Genomic DNA, 14,695 nt, shown 5'->3' on the forward strand with positions numbered 1-14,695 from the left:
TTTATTGTCTTCTCCTTAAAAAGCTTTTATTGCTATTTGTACGTCTTTTAAAGCATGTTTAACGTAAAACATGTAAAGATGATTTCAGTCGTCACAATACATCTTGTACAAAATATCGGCAGTGTAACAATTGTCTTGAACCATGGCAAGTGAAAAATGTAGCTTTAGTTCTTCCCACTGCTCCAGAATTCTTCGTATTGCTGGTTCAATTGAAAGCCAACGTGTTGCACAGACCTTCAAAATTTTTAGTGGCTGTTTTCCACAATTTATTGTCTCATAAACCTTTTTATATTCCTCTTGTCTTTTGGGTGAAATGGAGAATCAATTGTAGGTTTCCCGTACAAGAAACTCTGTTTCTAGGTATGGTATTCACTGAGGCGTGCGAAACTTCAAGCTGAAGAAAGTGACAAATGCAACGGATCAGTACCAAATGCTTCAAACCATATTCTCTCTTGAGTTGTTCGAAAAGCCCATTGTTTATTCCAACCATTGCAGAAGCATTATCTGTGCCAATTCCTACCATATTAGCGACTGGAAGTTTGAGATCTTTCAAAGAAGTCACAAGAACAGCAGCCAGATGTCTTGCATCTGCAATTTCTACTACAGCGAGTTTGAGAAATACTGATCTAATGATTTCGTTGTTTACACTATAGTACCGTATAACGATACCTAGCATTTTAGATATTGATACATCTGTGGATTCATCTATTAGTACACTGTATTTTTGGTTACCTATATCTTCGACCAATGATTGTGTAAAATATGGAACCAAAATTTCAGTTATAATGTTAGTGCACTTTGTAATTGCATGTTTTAGCGCCCTCATCACCGGAAAACACCTTCTTGCACAGTATTCCTAAATGATTTACAGCTAAAATAGAACAATGTTCAGCAACAAATAAAGAAAGGGCGCCTTCCGCTCTGCCTGCTATTCTAACTGTAGTTTTCGGAACAATTTTCACAGGTAATAGTTTTCAAATGCTTTCTAATATCACACAATTTAGCATAAAACTCTGTTGCACATACTTGACATCTTGCCTTGGATAAGTCTCCAACGACTGGTTTCAGCCACCCATTGAATTAAAGTTCTGCTTCCCAAGCATCCCGATATTTTTGAGCGTACTGCTTCTTCTGCGGTAAATCCATTATGTAAGCCACCACAACATAAGTTTCACCAGTTTATAATCACTGAAAATACATTAAAACTCGGGAGAACTAGAGGTCACGAAACAATCTAATCACTCGGTAACTCGATATCAGTCTTATTGTTCATTGTTTAAAAGGTAATAATGTCTGAGATACCCCCCACCGAATTGTTCTTGCGTTACCACTGTGCATGTGGTAATAATTTGACTGCAAAATAACATTTCGAAAAATTAGAGGTTGCTGGACAGAAATGTATTTTATTATACTTAATATTACGTATGTTTTTTTTGTCAATTCGAAAAATAAAGGGAGTTCAAAAGTTGAAGAATTATAGATCGATAGGCTATCGACTATAACAGGCTAGTGGGTAATGAATAATGAACTGTTCTATAGTCAAGGTTTTCTTACTCTGTAGGCAATTCCCACATTCAGGTTTACTAAATGCTGAACAATGCTACATGATCTGCTAAGAACTTTATTGAACTTAGTAAATATAGAACAAAGTCAGTGTAGTACCCATTCTATAATTAAAATGTTAATTTTGTTCATGAAAATACTTGCGCAAAATAGTTTTGATTTGTACTTCAAAAGTCGCCAGTACTCCAAAAGTCGCCAGATAAGTCGCTAAATAGTTTTTGTCGCTGGAAAGTTTTTTTGTCGCTAAGACGAAGGCAAAAGTCGCCATTTCTAGCGACAATGTCTCTAAATTGGTAACACTGGTCTCCTAGCGGCAGTGTCGTGAATTACACGTCATTTCGTAACTCATATGTTTTTCCAAGCGCTGCTGGTACTGCTGTAGAGATCCCAGCGGGATATGTAATGTGCGTCTTAAATTGTGAAAGAAACAGTTGGTGACACATTTCATGCGCCACCCTGTACATTGATAATGGATAATTTTACTAAGATGGGCACAGTGTGGTGTGTCGCAGGTAAGTTTCCTGTTTTTATACGGCAATTTATCTAATGAAAACCCATCCTGGCTCAGTTTATTTACAAATTTGCATGGCATTAGCCACTGAGTAGGTTGGCAGAAGTCATTTTTTCGGAAGATGAAAACGACCAGACCCGCGCAGTTTTCATTGCAAGATAGCTGAGAAATGATCGCAATAAATATCTCATCGGGGCTTATACACTGTTTGAGAAGTAATTATTGAAACGACTCTGTCAGATTATTCGTGAATAACAATCCGCCGCCAACCTCGGCTGCTTTTTCGTGGAACATATACAAATCGCGCAGGCCGCTGTGATCGAGCGGTTGTAGGCGCTTCAGTCCAGGAACGCGCGCCTGCTCCGGTCGCAGGTTCGAATCCTGCCTCGGGCATGGATGTGTGTGATGCTCTTAGGTTAGTTAGGTTTAAGTAGCTTCTAAGTCTAGGGGACTGATGACCTCAGATTTGGAGTCCCATAGTGCTCAGAGCCATTTGAACCGACTTGAACCAAGGCTATTTCTTTGTTACAATTTAATTAAGTTTCCCCGCATGTAAGCGTTATTCCATAAGCCAGAAAGTGGCTTCTCATTAATGTAAATAAAAGTGGGACTTCTGAAAACACCCAGATTCGGTTATCTTCGTACCGCGGATTTAGAAAGTAGGAATTTCTCACCTTTCCACTCAGTTTTTATTTTTTATTTTATTTTGTGTGTGTGTGTGTGTGTGTGTGTGTGTGTGTGTGTGTGTGTGTGTGTGGCCGCACTACACGGTCTTAAACAGAACCATGTGTAACACTGCTGTCTATATTCATTTCAGCGAATGAGAAGTCATACAAATGGTAACATTTTAACAATACTGATGACTGAGCTTTCATTAACTACAAAACACTTTCACGAAAGCAGAACTTACTTAGCTGTCATAGTGATCGTTCGTCCCTTTTCTTATTATGGGAGTCGTATTGAAAACCCTTTGAGCACCAGGATTAGTATCTTTATTTCAAAATAAGAAAAAAATATCAGCAATCCACAGCACAAAGCAAAGGGGAGTACACACAGCATTTGTTAGTGGCTACAGCGCAATTGTTTGCTGCGGTTGGCAGTGGTAGGTGGCCCGACCTCTACCGGTATGTTACGAAACTACAGTTCAAAACTCTCCGCACCCAAAACTGCCATGATATAGTGTTCTCGCAAATAACACTTCGTAGATACAGCATGCAGAGTAACTGAATTGCCACTTTGGTTATTTCTTTCCACTCAGCAAGCAGTTTATCTGCATTCTTAAAAACGGTTTGCGTAAAATTTGTCACCTTCTCGTGCACTCGCTTCTTTTGATACTTTTGCTGATGTTTTATTTTCCCATCACAAGGTTTACGTTTACTTTCAGGCACTTCTCACTGTATTTCAGTCTTGCACGTGTAGCTGTGAGTCTGTGGTTCCTGTATTCTAATTCTTCTATGCGTTTACAAAGTTCATTACGTCCTTGGTTTGTTTGTAAGGGGGTGGGAGGTGGAGGGGGAGAGAGGAGGGAGGAGGTCGAAAAGTTTCTAGCGTAACAAATTAACTTCATAATACCAATTTGTTTTTCAGTATAACACCCGTGTACACGAACACACTTGCGGACACGCTCAGGTATTAAGAGTCCAACCGAGCGTTCACTGCATCATCATTGTCAAATCTTCGTTCTTTGAGGTCTCTTTCAGGATTGGGGAAAAGAAAAGGGTCTGATGGAGCCAAATCTGGAAAACACGGCGGATGACGTAACAATTCGATCCGCCGTCACGCCGAGTTTCGTGTTGCGAGGGCTTTGTGCGCCGGTGCGTTATCCTGATGCAAAAGAACTCCGCGCACCAATTTTCCGCGCCTTGTTTCGTTTGTCCTTTCTCTCAAACTGCGCAGGAGGGTGCGATAGTATGATGCATTGATAGTTATGATCATTTGCAAGTAATCCACCGTAATTACCATTTCTGCATCCGTGGCTGATTTCTGCACCCGGAATTTTTTTGAGATAGGATATAAAGTATGTTTCCATTGTTGTGAGTGGTCGTCTCTCTCCGCATCAAAATGTGGTGAACCCACTTTTCGTCCATTGTCACATACTTCCAAGAAAGCAGTCTTCATCCCCTTCAAATTGGCGGACGATTTCTTCACAACACTGCATACGCTCCTGTGTCTGATGTGCATTGACTCGTTCGGGACCTACCGAGATGAAATTTTCCACATTCCAAATTTCCACAACAACGTCATCAGCACGCCCATGGGAGGAGATTCCAAATGTGGTGTCAATGTGCTGCAACGTTGCTAGACGATCCTACAAAATCGTATCATGAATTAGAGCTACTGTTTCGCTCCTTGGCGCGTCTCCCACACTCGTTCTTCCACGTTAGAAGCAAAGGGAACTTCACAGCAAACATAAACATAGCCAAAGCCTTGCAGACAAACAGAAATTACGCGAAACGAAATGTAGTGTGAGGAGGGCAGTGCGAGAGGCGTTCAATGAATTCGAAAGTAAAGTTCTGTGTACTGACTTGGCAGAAAATCCTAAGAAATTTTGGTCTTATATCAAAGCGGTAGGTCGATCAAAACAAAATGCCCAGACACTCTGTGACCAAAATGGTACTGAAACAGAGGATGGACTAAAGGCCGAAATACTAAATGTCTTTTTCCAAAGTTGTTTCACAGAGAAAGATTGCACTGTAGTTCCTTCTCTAGATTGTCGCACAGATGACAAAATGGTAGATATCGAAATAGACGACAGAGGGATAGAGAAACAATTAAAATCGCTCAAAAGAGGAAAGGCCTCTGGACCTCATGGCATACCAGTTCAATTTTACACAGAGTACGCGAAGGAACTTGCCCCCTTCCTTGCAGCGGTGTACCGTAGGTCTCTAGAAGAGCGTAGCGTTCCAAAGGATTGGAAAAGGGCACAGGTCATCCCCGTTTTCAAGAAGGGACGTCGAACATATGTGCAGAACTATAGACCTATATCTCTAACGTAGATCAGTTGTAGAATTCTGGAACACGTATTGTGTTGGAGTATAATGACTTTTCTGGAGACCAGAAATCTACTCTGTAGGAATCAGCATGGGTTTCGAAAAAGACGGTCATGTGAAACCCAGCTCGCACTATTCGTCCACGACTCAGAGGGCCATAGACACGGGTTCACAGGTAGATGCCGTGTTTCTTGACTTCCGCAAGGCGTTCGATACAGTTCCCCACAGTCGTTTAATGAACAAAGTAAGAGCATATGGACTATCAGACCAATTGTGTGATTGGATTGAAGAGTTCCTAGATAACAGAACGCAGCATGTAATTCTCACTGGAGAGGTCTTCCGAAGTAAGAGTGATTTCAGGTGTCGCACAGGGGTGTGTCGTAGGACCGTTGCTCTTCACAATATACATAAATGACCTGGTGGATGACATCGGAAGTTCACTGAGGCTTTTTGCAGATGATGCTGTGGTGTACCGAGAGGTTGTAACAATGGAAAATTGTACTGAAATGCAGGAGGATCTGCAGCGAATTGATGCATGGTGCAGGGAATGGCAATTGAATCTCAATGTAGACAAGTGTAATGTGCTGCGAATATACAGAAAGATAGATCCTTTATCATTTAGCTACAAAATAGGTCAGCAACTGGAAGCAGTTAATTCCATAAATTATCTGGGAGTATGCATTAGGAGTGATTTAAAATGGAATGACCATATAAAATTAATTGTCGGTAAAGCAGATGCCAGACTGAGATCCATTGGAAGAATCCTAAGGAAATGCAATCCAAAAACAAAGGAAGTAGATTACAGTACACCTGTTCACCCACTGCTTGAATACTGCTCACCAGTGTGGGATCCGTACCAGATAGGGTTGATAGAAGAGATAGAGAAGATCCCACGGAGAGCAGCACGCTTCATTACAGGATCATTTAGTAATCACGAAAGCGTTACGGAGATGATACATAAACTCCAATGGAAGACTCTGCAGGAGAGATGCTCAGTAGCTCGGTACGGGCTTTTGTTAAAGTTTCGAGAACATACCTTCACTGAGGAATCAAGCAGTATATTGCTCCCTCCTACGTATATCTCACGAAGAGACCATGAGGATAAAATCAGAGAGATTAGAGCCCACACACAGGCATACCGACAATCCTTCTTTCCACGAACAATACGAGACTGGAATAGAAGGGAGAACCGATAGAGGTACTGAAGGTACCCTCCGCCACACACCGTCAGGTGGCTTGTGGAGTATGGATGTAGATGTAGATGTAGAAGCTGCAGACGCGAAATTCGATTTCCATACTCACAAAAGGTCACCATAAAAGTGGTGGTGTTTGTACGAGACATTACGGTAATTATCTCGGGCTAGAAACTTTTCGACCGTCCCTCATATATGCAACGTAGCGCAATTCCGATGCGGGTATATAAACACGAACATGGAGGCAAGGGATTTGCGTGGTATTCTTGTTTTTTGCGGCGTGCATACAGTAAATGTGGCAATGTGAAATACGGCGACGTTAGTGTCAAATACATCCAAACAGGACCAACGCGCTATTGTTCTTTCTTGGCTGCCGAAGGACAAACTCCGGTCGTCATTCATCGGAGAATGAATAATGTGTATGGGGCAGCATATCCGTCGAAAATCACCATTGTGGAATCGATACTACTGCTTCGTGATAAGTCGCGCACCCATATCGCTGATGTCGCAATGCAGTAGTTAACGCCAGTTCAAGTGGGAGACAACTCGAACACCTGCGCTTTAGTCCCTGATCTCTCCCCATGCGATTATCACGCATTCGGTCCTTTAAAAAAAGGCGTCGAAGGGTCGAAGATTCCTGTCTTACGAGCATTTTCAGCAGACAGTTAGGGGACTTCTTTCACGAAGGAGGTCACGGTGTTTTAGCCTGATCAGCATGCTGGTTCTGGACTGCGCTACCTGTAGACGAAAACTTTCCTTTTTGTGCCCCACTTATGGATTTGGAGACCAGTGTGTTCGGACAGACGTGGTGCCTTTCGATGAAAGTTTAAATAACGATAGCTTTTATTTCAGTCATCAGATTTTGATGTAATAAAGTCTGTATATCGCCTCAGGCTAACTCAAGTTAACTCTGAAAATCCCATAAAAATTCGTCTTGTGGTTTTGGGGTTTCAAGCGTTGCCTCCCTCCCTCCCCCCTCCTGCTGCTTGCGTTTTTCAGACATAGCCAGCCTTTTTCACGAAGTCATTTATCCACGACGACGACGCCTTATTTTCACACATCACACTGACTCATAAATCTTTCTGACATGTATACGCCTGTAAGATCAGAATCAGGTATGGACATCAGTCGGTGAAACAGAAGCGAAACTGTTTTTCTCAGCGATACTGCTATAGACTACTATGCTGACAGTTACCTTTTACTTATATGTTGTGTGTGTGTGTGTGTGTGTGTGTGTGTGTGTGTTTTGAAAAGTACTGCCTCTGAATTTATGTGAAAACTATTTAAGCTTTTTAAAATAAGTTTTTATTAACATTGTTCATCTTTATTCTTCATGACTATAAATTTTTCTCAACGTTAGCCACACCTAGCGAGAGACCATTTTGTTGATACTGTCACTACAAGGCGTTACTTGTTGACACAGCCACAGTCTACCTCTACCTCTACCTCTGCATGCATTGCTTCACCACCATCAAACTGAATTCCTCGAAGATGTTGTTTAAGCTTTGGAATCAGATGAAAATCGCATGGGGCAGGTCGGGACTCGTGGAGGGTGATCGACGACAGTGAACACAAGGCGTCGAATTGTTGATGTCGCGGCGCTCGTGTGTGGTCTGGCATTGTTATGCTGAAGGAGAGGTATTCCGTGTGTGGAGGAATTCTTAGAATTTGTGAAACTAAATTGCAGTACGCTGCTTTTCCCGCACTAATATAGTTACATTAGACGCCGTCATGATACACAGTACCATTTGGAGCGCTCTAGCGGCAGGTGATTGAAACTTGCGTAAGCGAAGCGAGAAAATCGACCTAGGAACGTGCATTACGTGTAATACCAAACCGATATTGAGAACAGAATAAAAAAGAGGCATTGCCTTTCATAATGCTTTCGTATAAAGTTTTTAGCTTCTGTTGGCTGACGGGGAACATTTAAAAGTGCTCTGTGGGCACAGCGAAGTAGTTCAGTTGGCGACGCTGCCACTAGTAAGTCTTGCTGTTTTGAAAGACGAACCCAAGGTGACGAAATTCAGCGCTTCATTTGCCATCTCTTCCACAAGTACGTAAATAATTTCTGGTGAAGCACTAGATTTTATGAGTGATCTGTCCTATTCTCACACTACTCCACTCATATAAAAAGTTTCATTGCCTTGTCTAATTCATCCTTTTGGAGCGATATTAAAATTTTTTGCCGCCCCCCCCCCCCCCCGATCCATTCGTGACTCTGTATACTAAGCTGCCAACATATCTATAGAGTCCGTGGTAGGGTGCATCGGTGAGACTCAGCTAAAACCAATTCCCGTTTAAATTTTATATTCGGTACACACACATTATTTCGACAAGTAGTCTGAATAGCATTCTCAATGTGATTACTCCCCACTTCTGTGTTTTGTGAATGCCTGGAAAAGCTGAAACTTCCTGTAATTTATCACCACCAGGCTAGAAAAGCGAAAATCACAAATCATGTCGAAGTCAATTTATGTTTTAGACAATGCTTGAACCATTTGAGTATAAATGACTAAATGATATACTACGTCTGTCCAGTTTCTGAAGAGAGTTAAGTATTAATATGGAACGAAAGTTGGCGACACTGTAATAAGGAACAGTATTAGCGCTTGTTGCGGATAACGCGCGAAAGAACTGGCTGAGGTGACGGATCGTAGCCCGAGGCCTACGTTAGGCTGCTATCTGTCTGTCTGCCCCTTAACTCGGAGCAATCACATTTAAATAAGATCGTATCAAAAATTGTATTGAGTATTTTCAAAACCTCCGGTTTACCAGGTGATATTTAGGTAGGAACTATCGAATACAGTTTAAATTTTTACGAAACATTTTCATTTTATAGAACAGCTTTCTGTAAAACTGTGTTATTACGCTCGCGCGTATTCTAATACACTCGACGTAGTCTCGACTTTCGATAAGTTATTTTATCATTGGTTTTGCCACTTCATTTAATTACTCCTGTTGCACACGCCTATCACGTATCGTTTTTAAAATAATTTTCGAAATTTAAAATTTATGTTAGTAGACGTACATCTTAGGTACATTTCAGTACCCTTCATATGATTCTAGTGTAACATGGTCTCTTGTAGTTGACCTCTGGCATATTCTTAAGCTGTTGCCTACGAAGAATGGATATACATTAAAGTCGGGCGACGCAAGCATGGCTGGTGTTATGTTTAAGACTGGAAAAATTTTGGAGAAAATCCGTACCGAATTTGCCCTTTCTACTGAAAACTTATTCCTTATGTATATGTACAGGTACGTGTTCATTCTGTTACTGGTAATCCCTCATGTAGATAGTAATTCAATAAAAAAAAGCACTGGCAATAACGGCAAAAAAGTCGGGCGGAAAGTTACACCTGAAAGTTAAGCAGCCACATCCTCGTGCTCTTAAATTCAACGTCTGTTTTATCCTACAACCATTAAAACTCTTTAAGGACGTCTTCCACCTTATTTCTTAAATGTTTCTAAATATATTGCCTACATCATTACTGGTAACTTACGGTACTATCTCTGCGTACAACAATCGGCAAAAGATGAGCAACTGCCTGTCAGTTTTTTCATAGGCTCTATCTTATGACAGTCCTCCAAAGCTGCGGGACCTATATATGAATACACCGTCCGCAATATTGTAGAGGTTGCTCAGCCCCAGAATATTTTGAATCAATACAGATGCAGGTTGTGAATTTTCATTAATCGAATTCTTACCTTTTATTTAGATGTGCCAAAAGTAATAGACCAAAGAAGACACTCAAAAACAAAATGCATCGGACAGTGCAACAGTGACTTGACATCATAATAAACTATCTTCTTTCCTCCAGGCGTAATTAACAAAATCTTTGCTCTTACGGAATGAAATAGCTCGCAAGAGGCAGCTCCGATTATAATTAAATCGCAAAAATTGTTACAAAATCAAAATTCGTTCTGTAAGATGCACAGGTGGTTTGTAATAAATGGATAGAAAACATCCTTTTTTATGTTCGCCAAGTTTCCAACATTATTGTAAAGAGAGGATTAAATACTAACTTGGCCTACAAAAATTGTTTAATCTAAAACACGCGGGTTGATGTAATGGGAGATAAAAATGCTAGACCGATAGTATAAATTCTGTGACATGATTCTACTTATGACGCCGGTCTAAATAGTTGAAATTTCCGATGTTTAGAACAACAAGCGAAGATCATGAGTAGCAGCTCTCTGCACATACCTAAATATACTTCGCACTTTGAGTCTGGTAAGACAAATGTTCCTGTGATATGATCATGGATATGTCATACACGAGAGCAATGTAAGATGTTGTATCTCAGGTTTACGATTGCTTTGACAGCTCCGAGAATGTAGGTTCGCGTAGTGGGAAAGAGTTAAATGCGGCCACCAGTTGCGAGGCTAACGTGAAGTCACTCAGTTGGCCAGTGACCACTAGCGGCAAAAGGCGGCGAGTTGGAATAAAAAAAACTACCACTCAGGTATGTAGCAAAAAATGTGTTAGTTTGCAGGACCGAAGAATCATGATGAGAAGCTACGTTAACATTTTGCAGGAGTCTCATTCCCTTCCGAAAGTGATGTGAAATGTGATTTAAAGTTCTCAATGAGAGAGAACCTGGAAGTTACCATTTAAGCAGCCGTTTTAGAGGACAGAAAAATTCAGCTGGATCTAGTCGTAAATTAGTGCTGGGATTACTTGACAAGGTACTCTAAGAATTCAGCAAGCGGCAGTGATTATTTATAAATGTAAAACCTATTATCTCCTGTATCACAGGTTTTCCAGTCGGCGTCAGCGATTATTTCTGAGAACCTTGAGTGTCAACTGACAGGGTGCAAACTTTTACTCAGAGATGCCTTCGCTATTAAATATTACATAAATTATGAGCTCTAATTGTAGACGAAAGCCTTTCGTTGCATTGCGTCTAGAGAACGAAACTAAAGTGTCGTGTTTCACCGGAGAAATACTACATACCAAAGTAATGATTGACTAACTGGGTAACTCTTCAGCCAACGTTGTCTTATTATACAGCAACATGTATAAATACCGCGGTTAATAATGTTTTTTTTTATCTTGGCGCAGACGTAACAAATTCTTAAGCTACGTAGTGAAAAGTATTCCTCGATTATTTCTGAATCTGTGCCGTTCCTCATAACAATAAGTAATGGTAGATTTTAATCCAATTGCCATATTTGTTAGAGAACAATTTCCATTGTAGTAGCTAAGCGATTGTTGGTCGATGCGAAATAAAAAAGCCAACGCATTGTGAACTCGACGTGTATATTTAATACTGTTAAATTTATTTTGCAGGTGAAACCTCAATGTCAATTACAGACTTACTGGGTCTTAATGTGCCAAGAGGAACGCTCTTGGGAAGTAATAGCAGCCTGAATTCCCCATCTCCTCAGTTGTACGACCCATCGCAGAATTCGAGGTTCTTCCAGGTAAAGACCGATGTCATACATAATTTACGTCTGATTGCGCAGTGTATCATGACAGTGTCTTTGTTTTTAGCTACACCAGACAAGTTTTATCTGGGAACAGCATAACTAAGTTGCTATAAGTTCTGTGTCGTGTACTGTTGTTCAACGTTATTTCTAATCGCCTCTTCACAAAGTTGAACATCTTCCACGCTCTTGCAGGAAGAACCACATTATCTGGACATGATGGATGCATCCGGATTCCACACACCACTTCACAACCCGTGTGCCTTCAGAAGTTCCCCAGCGTACAGGTAACCACAATGATGTTGATAGAAATCCTGGACCAAAAGTTACTGTAATGTACTACACTTAACATCAGTAGTTACTGTACAAGTCAGTAGGGTTTTTACATGTTTTAAAGTCGTAAAGTTTTTTTTCTATGAGGTAGATGGTATGCACATAGCTTGATTTTCTTTTCAGAACATTTGAAATGCATGTGAACGTAGTTCAATAGTTAACTGCAAATGTACAGAAAATAAATTGTGTGAAGGCTGAAATGTTACTGCATAAATAAAAATGGCTTTTCAATACACTGAAATAAATTAAGCAGTTCGTGAAAATGTAAATATATCGCATATGTATTGTGGAAGCCCATTAATGTGACATTATTATATAACTGCTCGTCTTTGCATCAAACATTCTATGTATAAAAATGCATTATAGCTAATTGGATGATGGACATAAAGACTCTTGTCATGTTGCACAGAGTTTAATGCTGTAGTAGGTATTGCAGGCATCTGTCAATCAAATCTGTAGAATCTGCCTTATTGAAGGTGGAAACACTCTTCTCATTATAACGTGAAATAGGCCAGAACTGAAACAACATAACTGTTCCTTGCAGACAGCATTTAAAATGTCTGTTCATTGTGTTCATTTGACCATGATTAAATTCCGTTAGTTTGCCAGTGTGGCCCTTGAAGCATTATTTGTAAATCTGGTAGGATCACCAATGTTCAGCTGCAGTAGCACAAAACTTTTAATATTACCTTTACTAACTTCTGCCTTACCACTGGTAGAACGTACACACAATGATAAATAACATTATGTATTTTAATTTTTGTCCGGATTGTTTATGCTAAAGAATTATTTGAATATGTATTCTACAAAACCATATAATAATTTTATGCTTAGAAGCATCATAGTCTTTGAAGTATTATTTCACTATCAGCTCAAGATCACAGCTTGCATAACTGTAAGAAAAACTTCAAAACTACAGTCAGTTGTGTTGATTTAAAAACTGGCACTATGAATAGACTAACTACATTAATGTAGTAACACCCCTGTAATGATTATATAACAGTTATTGTGCACTTAACACACATTATTGACCATGGAGATCATTCTCGAGTAAAAAGCAGTGAAACACATGGCACAAAACAAAAAGCCTCCAACTTCATTGCATAGATGGACCACAGTTCTGAAAATACAAAAAATATTCTTAATCGGAAATAGCTTTAACATCTACATCCTTGCTCTGCAAAGAACTGTGAAGTGCATGGCAGAGGTTACTTCCAATTTTGTATTAAGGCTTCTTGCTATTCCATTCTCATACAAAATGTGGGAAGGACGCCTGGTTAAATATCTCTGTGCACTATATCTACACTAATCCTGCCTTTGCAGTAGGCCTACCTCTGTTAGTGGTGTGGTGTGTGTTTCCAGATTCCTCGCTTATTACTATATCTTGAACTTTGTAGGTAGAATTATGAGTTGTCATTAGTGTCTGTTGAAGCAGCTGCCACTTAAGTTTGCCAGCATTTCGATGGTGGTGATGGTGGTGATTAGTATTATTATTTCGTGGGGTGCTCAACTGCGCGGTCATCAGTGCCCATACGTAGTCACAATTTATACACAGTGCAATCTGGCCACTGTCATGATGGCAGAGAAAATCCCCAACATGGCCGGGAATCAAACCTGGGACCCTATGATCCAGAGGCAGCAACACTAGCCAGCATTTTTGACACGCTTCCAAGAGTCACTTACAACTCTTCATGTTGCATTTCTTTGTTCACTTTGTAGTGTATGGGTCCAAAACACGTCAGGAATGTTGTATGGTGGGCTGCATTATTAATTTGTAACGGGTTTCCGTTGTCGACAAGTTCATTGGTAGGATACTGGAAATCATGGCACAGCTGCAGCTCATAGTTAAAGGATCTGAGGAGCAGCTTCAACAAAGTGTACATTAAAATGCATTTCTCAGTAATGAATTTCATAATTTAAATTACCAGGATGCATTTCAAATATTTCCCACACAAATTTACATATTGACAGTTTCTGGAACTGTTGATAACAACTGACATTTGTCAAATGGGTAGTTCTCACAGCCCTCCTGAAGGCTCTCTCTTCAGCCTTGTTGTCATAAGTCACACATATGTCACAAACAGAACTTGGGGAAGGCCATGTTGGATTTTGCTGTATTCAGTTTGAGTCCATATATATGGGGTTGTATATAGGGCTACTCAGAAGGAACAGATTTCAAACATTCATTGCTTCCAAATTACATAAGATAGCAACACAATTCCAATGTTCCTGGAAAGAGAAAAGATCAAATTTTTATGCATTGTATGTGAGCACCATGTGTTACACGACAAATATCAAAACAGCGGCTCATTTCCTGCCATACAAGAAGCAGCTGGTTTCTCGTTATCGAACTCAGGGATTCAACAATGTGATGTCACAGCCTTTAAACAGTGTCAGTCAGGGGGAGATAAAAATGCAGTCTTTCACATAACCCCACAGATAAGTCACAAGGTGTGATATCTGGAGACCTGGGAGCTCATCGGTGATGTTCATTTTCTGCTCCTCCTCCTCCTCCTCCTCCTCCTCCTCCTCCTCCTCCTCCTCCTCTTCTTCCAATCCAACATCCTATAATCATGTCATTCAGGAAACATCAGACATGCTTAGAAAAATTCATCTGCTGCACCTCTTCCAATCCAACATTGTGGAGTAGGGTCATTTACGTAATGTGAGATATGCTT

At 40.4% G+C, this 14,695-nt stretch overlaps 1 protein-coding gene across 1 annotated transcript in view; it reads left to right on the forward strand.

Moving 5' to 3' along the window:
• LOC126109524 (uncharacterized) overlaps positions 1–14,695 on the forward strand; it is a 293,239-nt gene that overhangs the window by 218,776 nt on the left and 59,768 nt on the right. Inside the window, exons 3-4 of the mRNA XM_049914544.1 lie at positions 11,548–11,681; positions 11,880–11,971. Coding sequence (XP_049770501.1) covers positions 11,548–11,681; positions 11,880–11,971 — 226 coding nt within the window. The remainder of the gene's footprint in view (positions 1–11,547; positions 11,682–11,879; positions 11,972–14,695) is intronic.

The sequence above is a fragment of the Schistocerca cancellata genome, chromosome 12 (genome assembly GCF_023864275.1).
Source record: "Schistocerca cancellata isolate TAMUIC-IGC-003103 chromosome 12, iqSchCanc2.1, whole genome shotgun sequence".
NCBI lineage: Eukaryota > Metazoa > Arthropoda > Insecta > Orthoptera > Acrididae > Schistocerca > Schistocerca cancellata.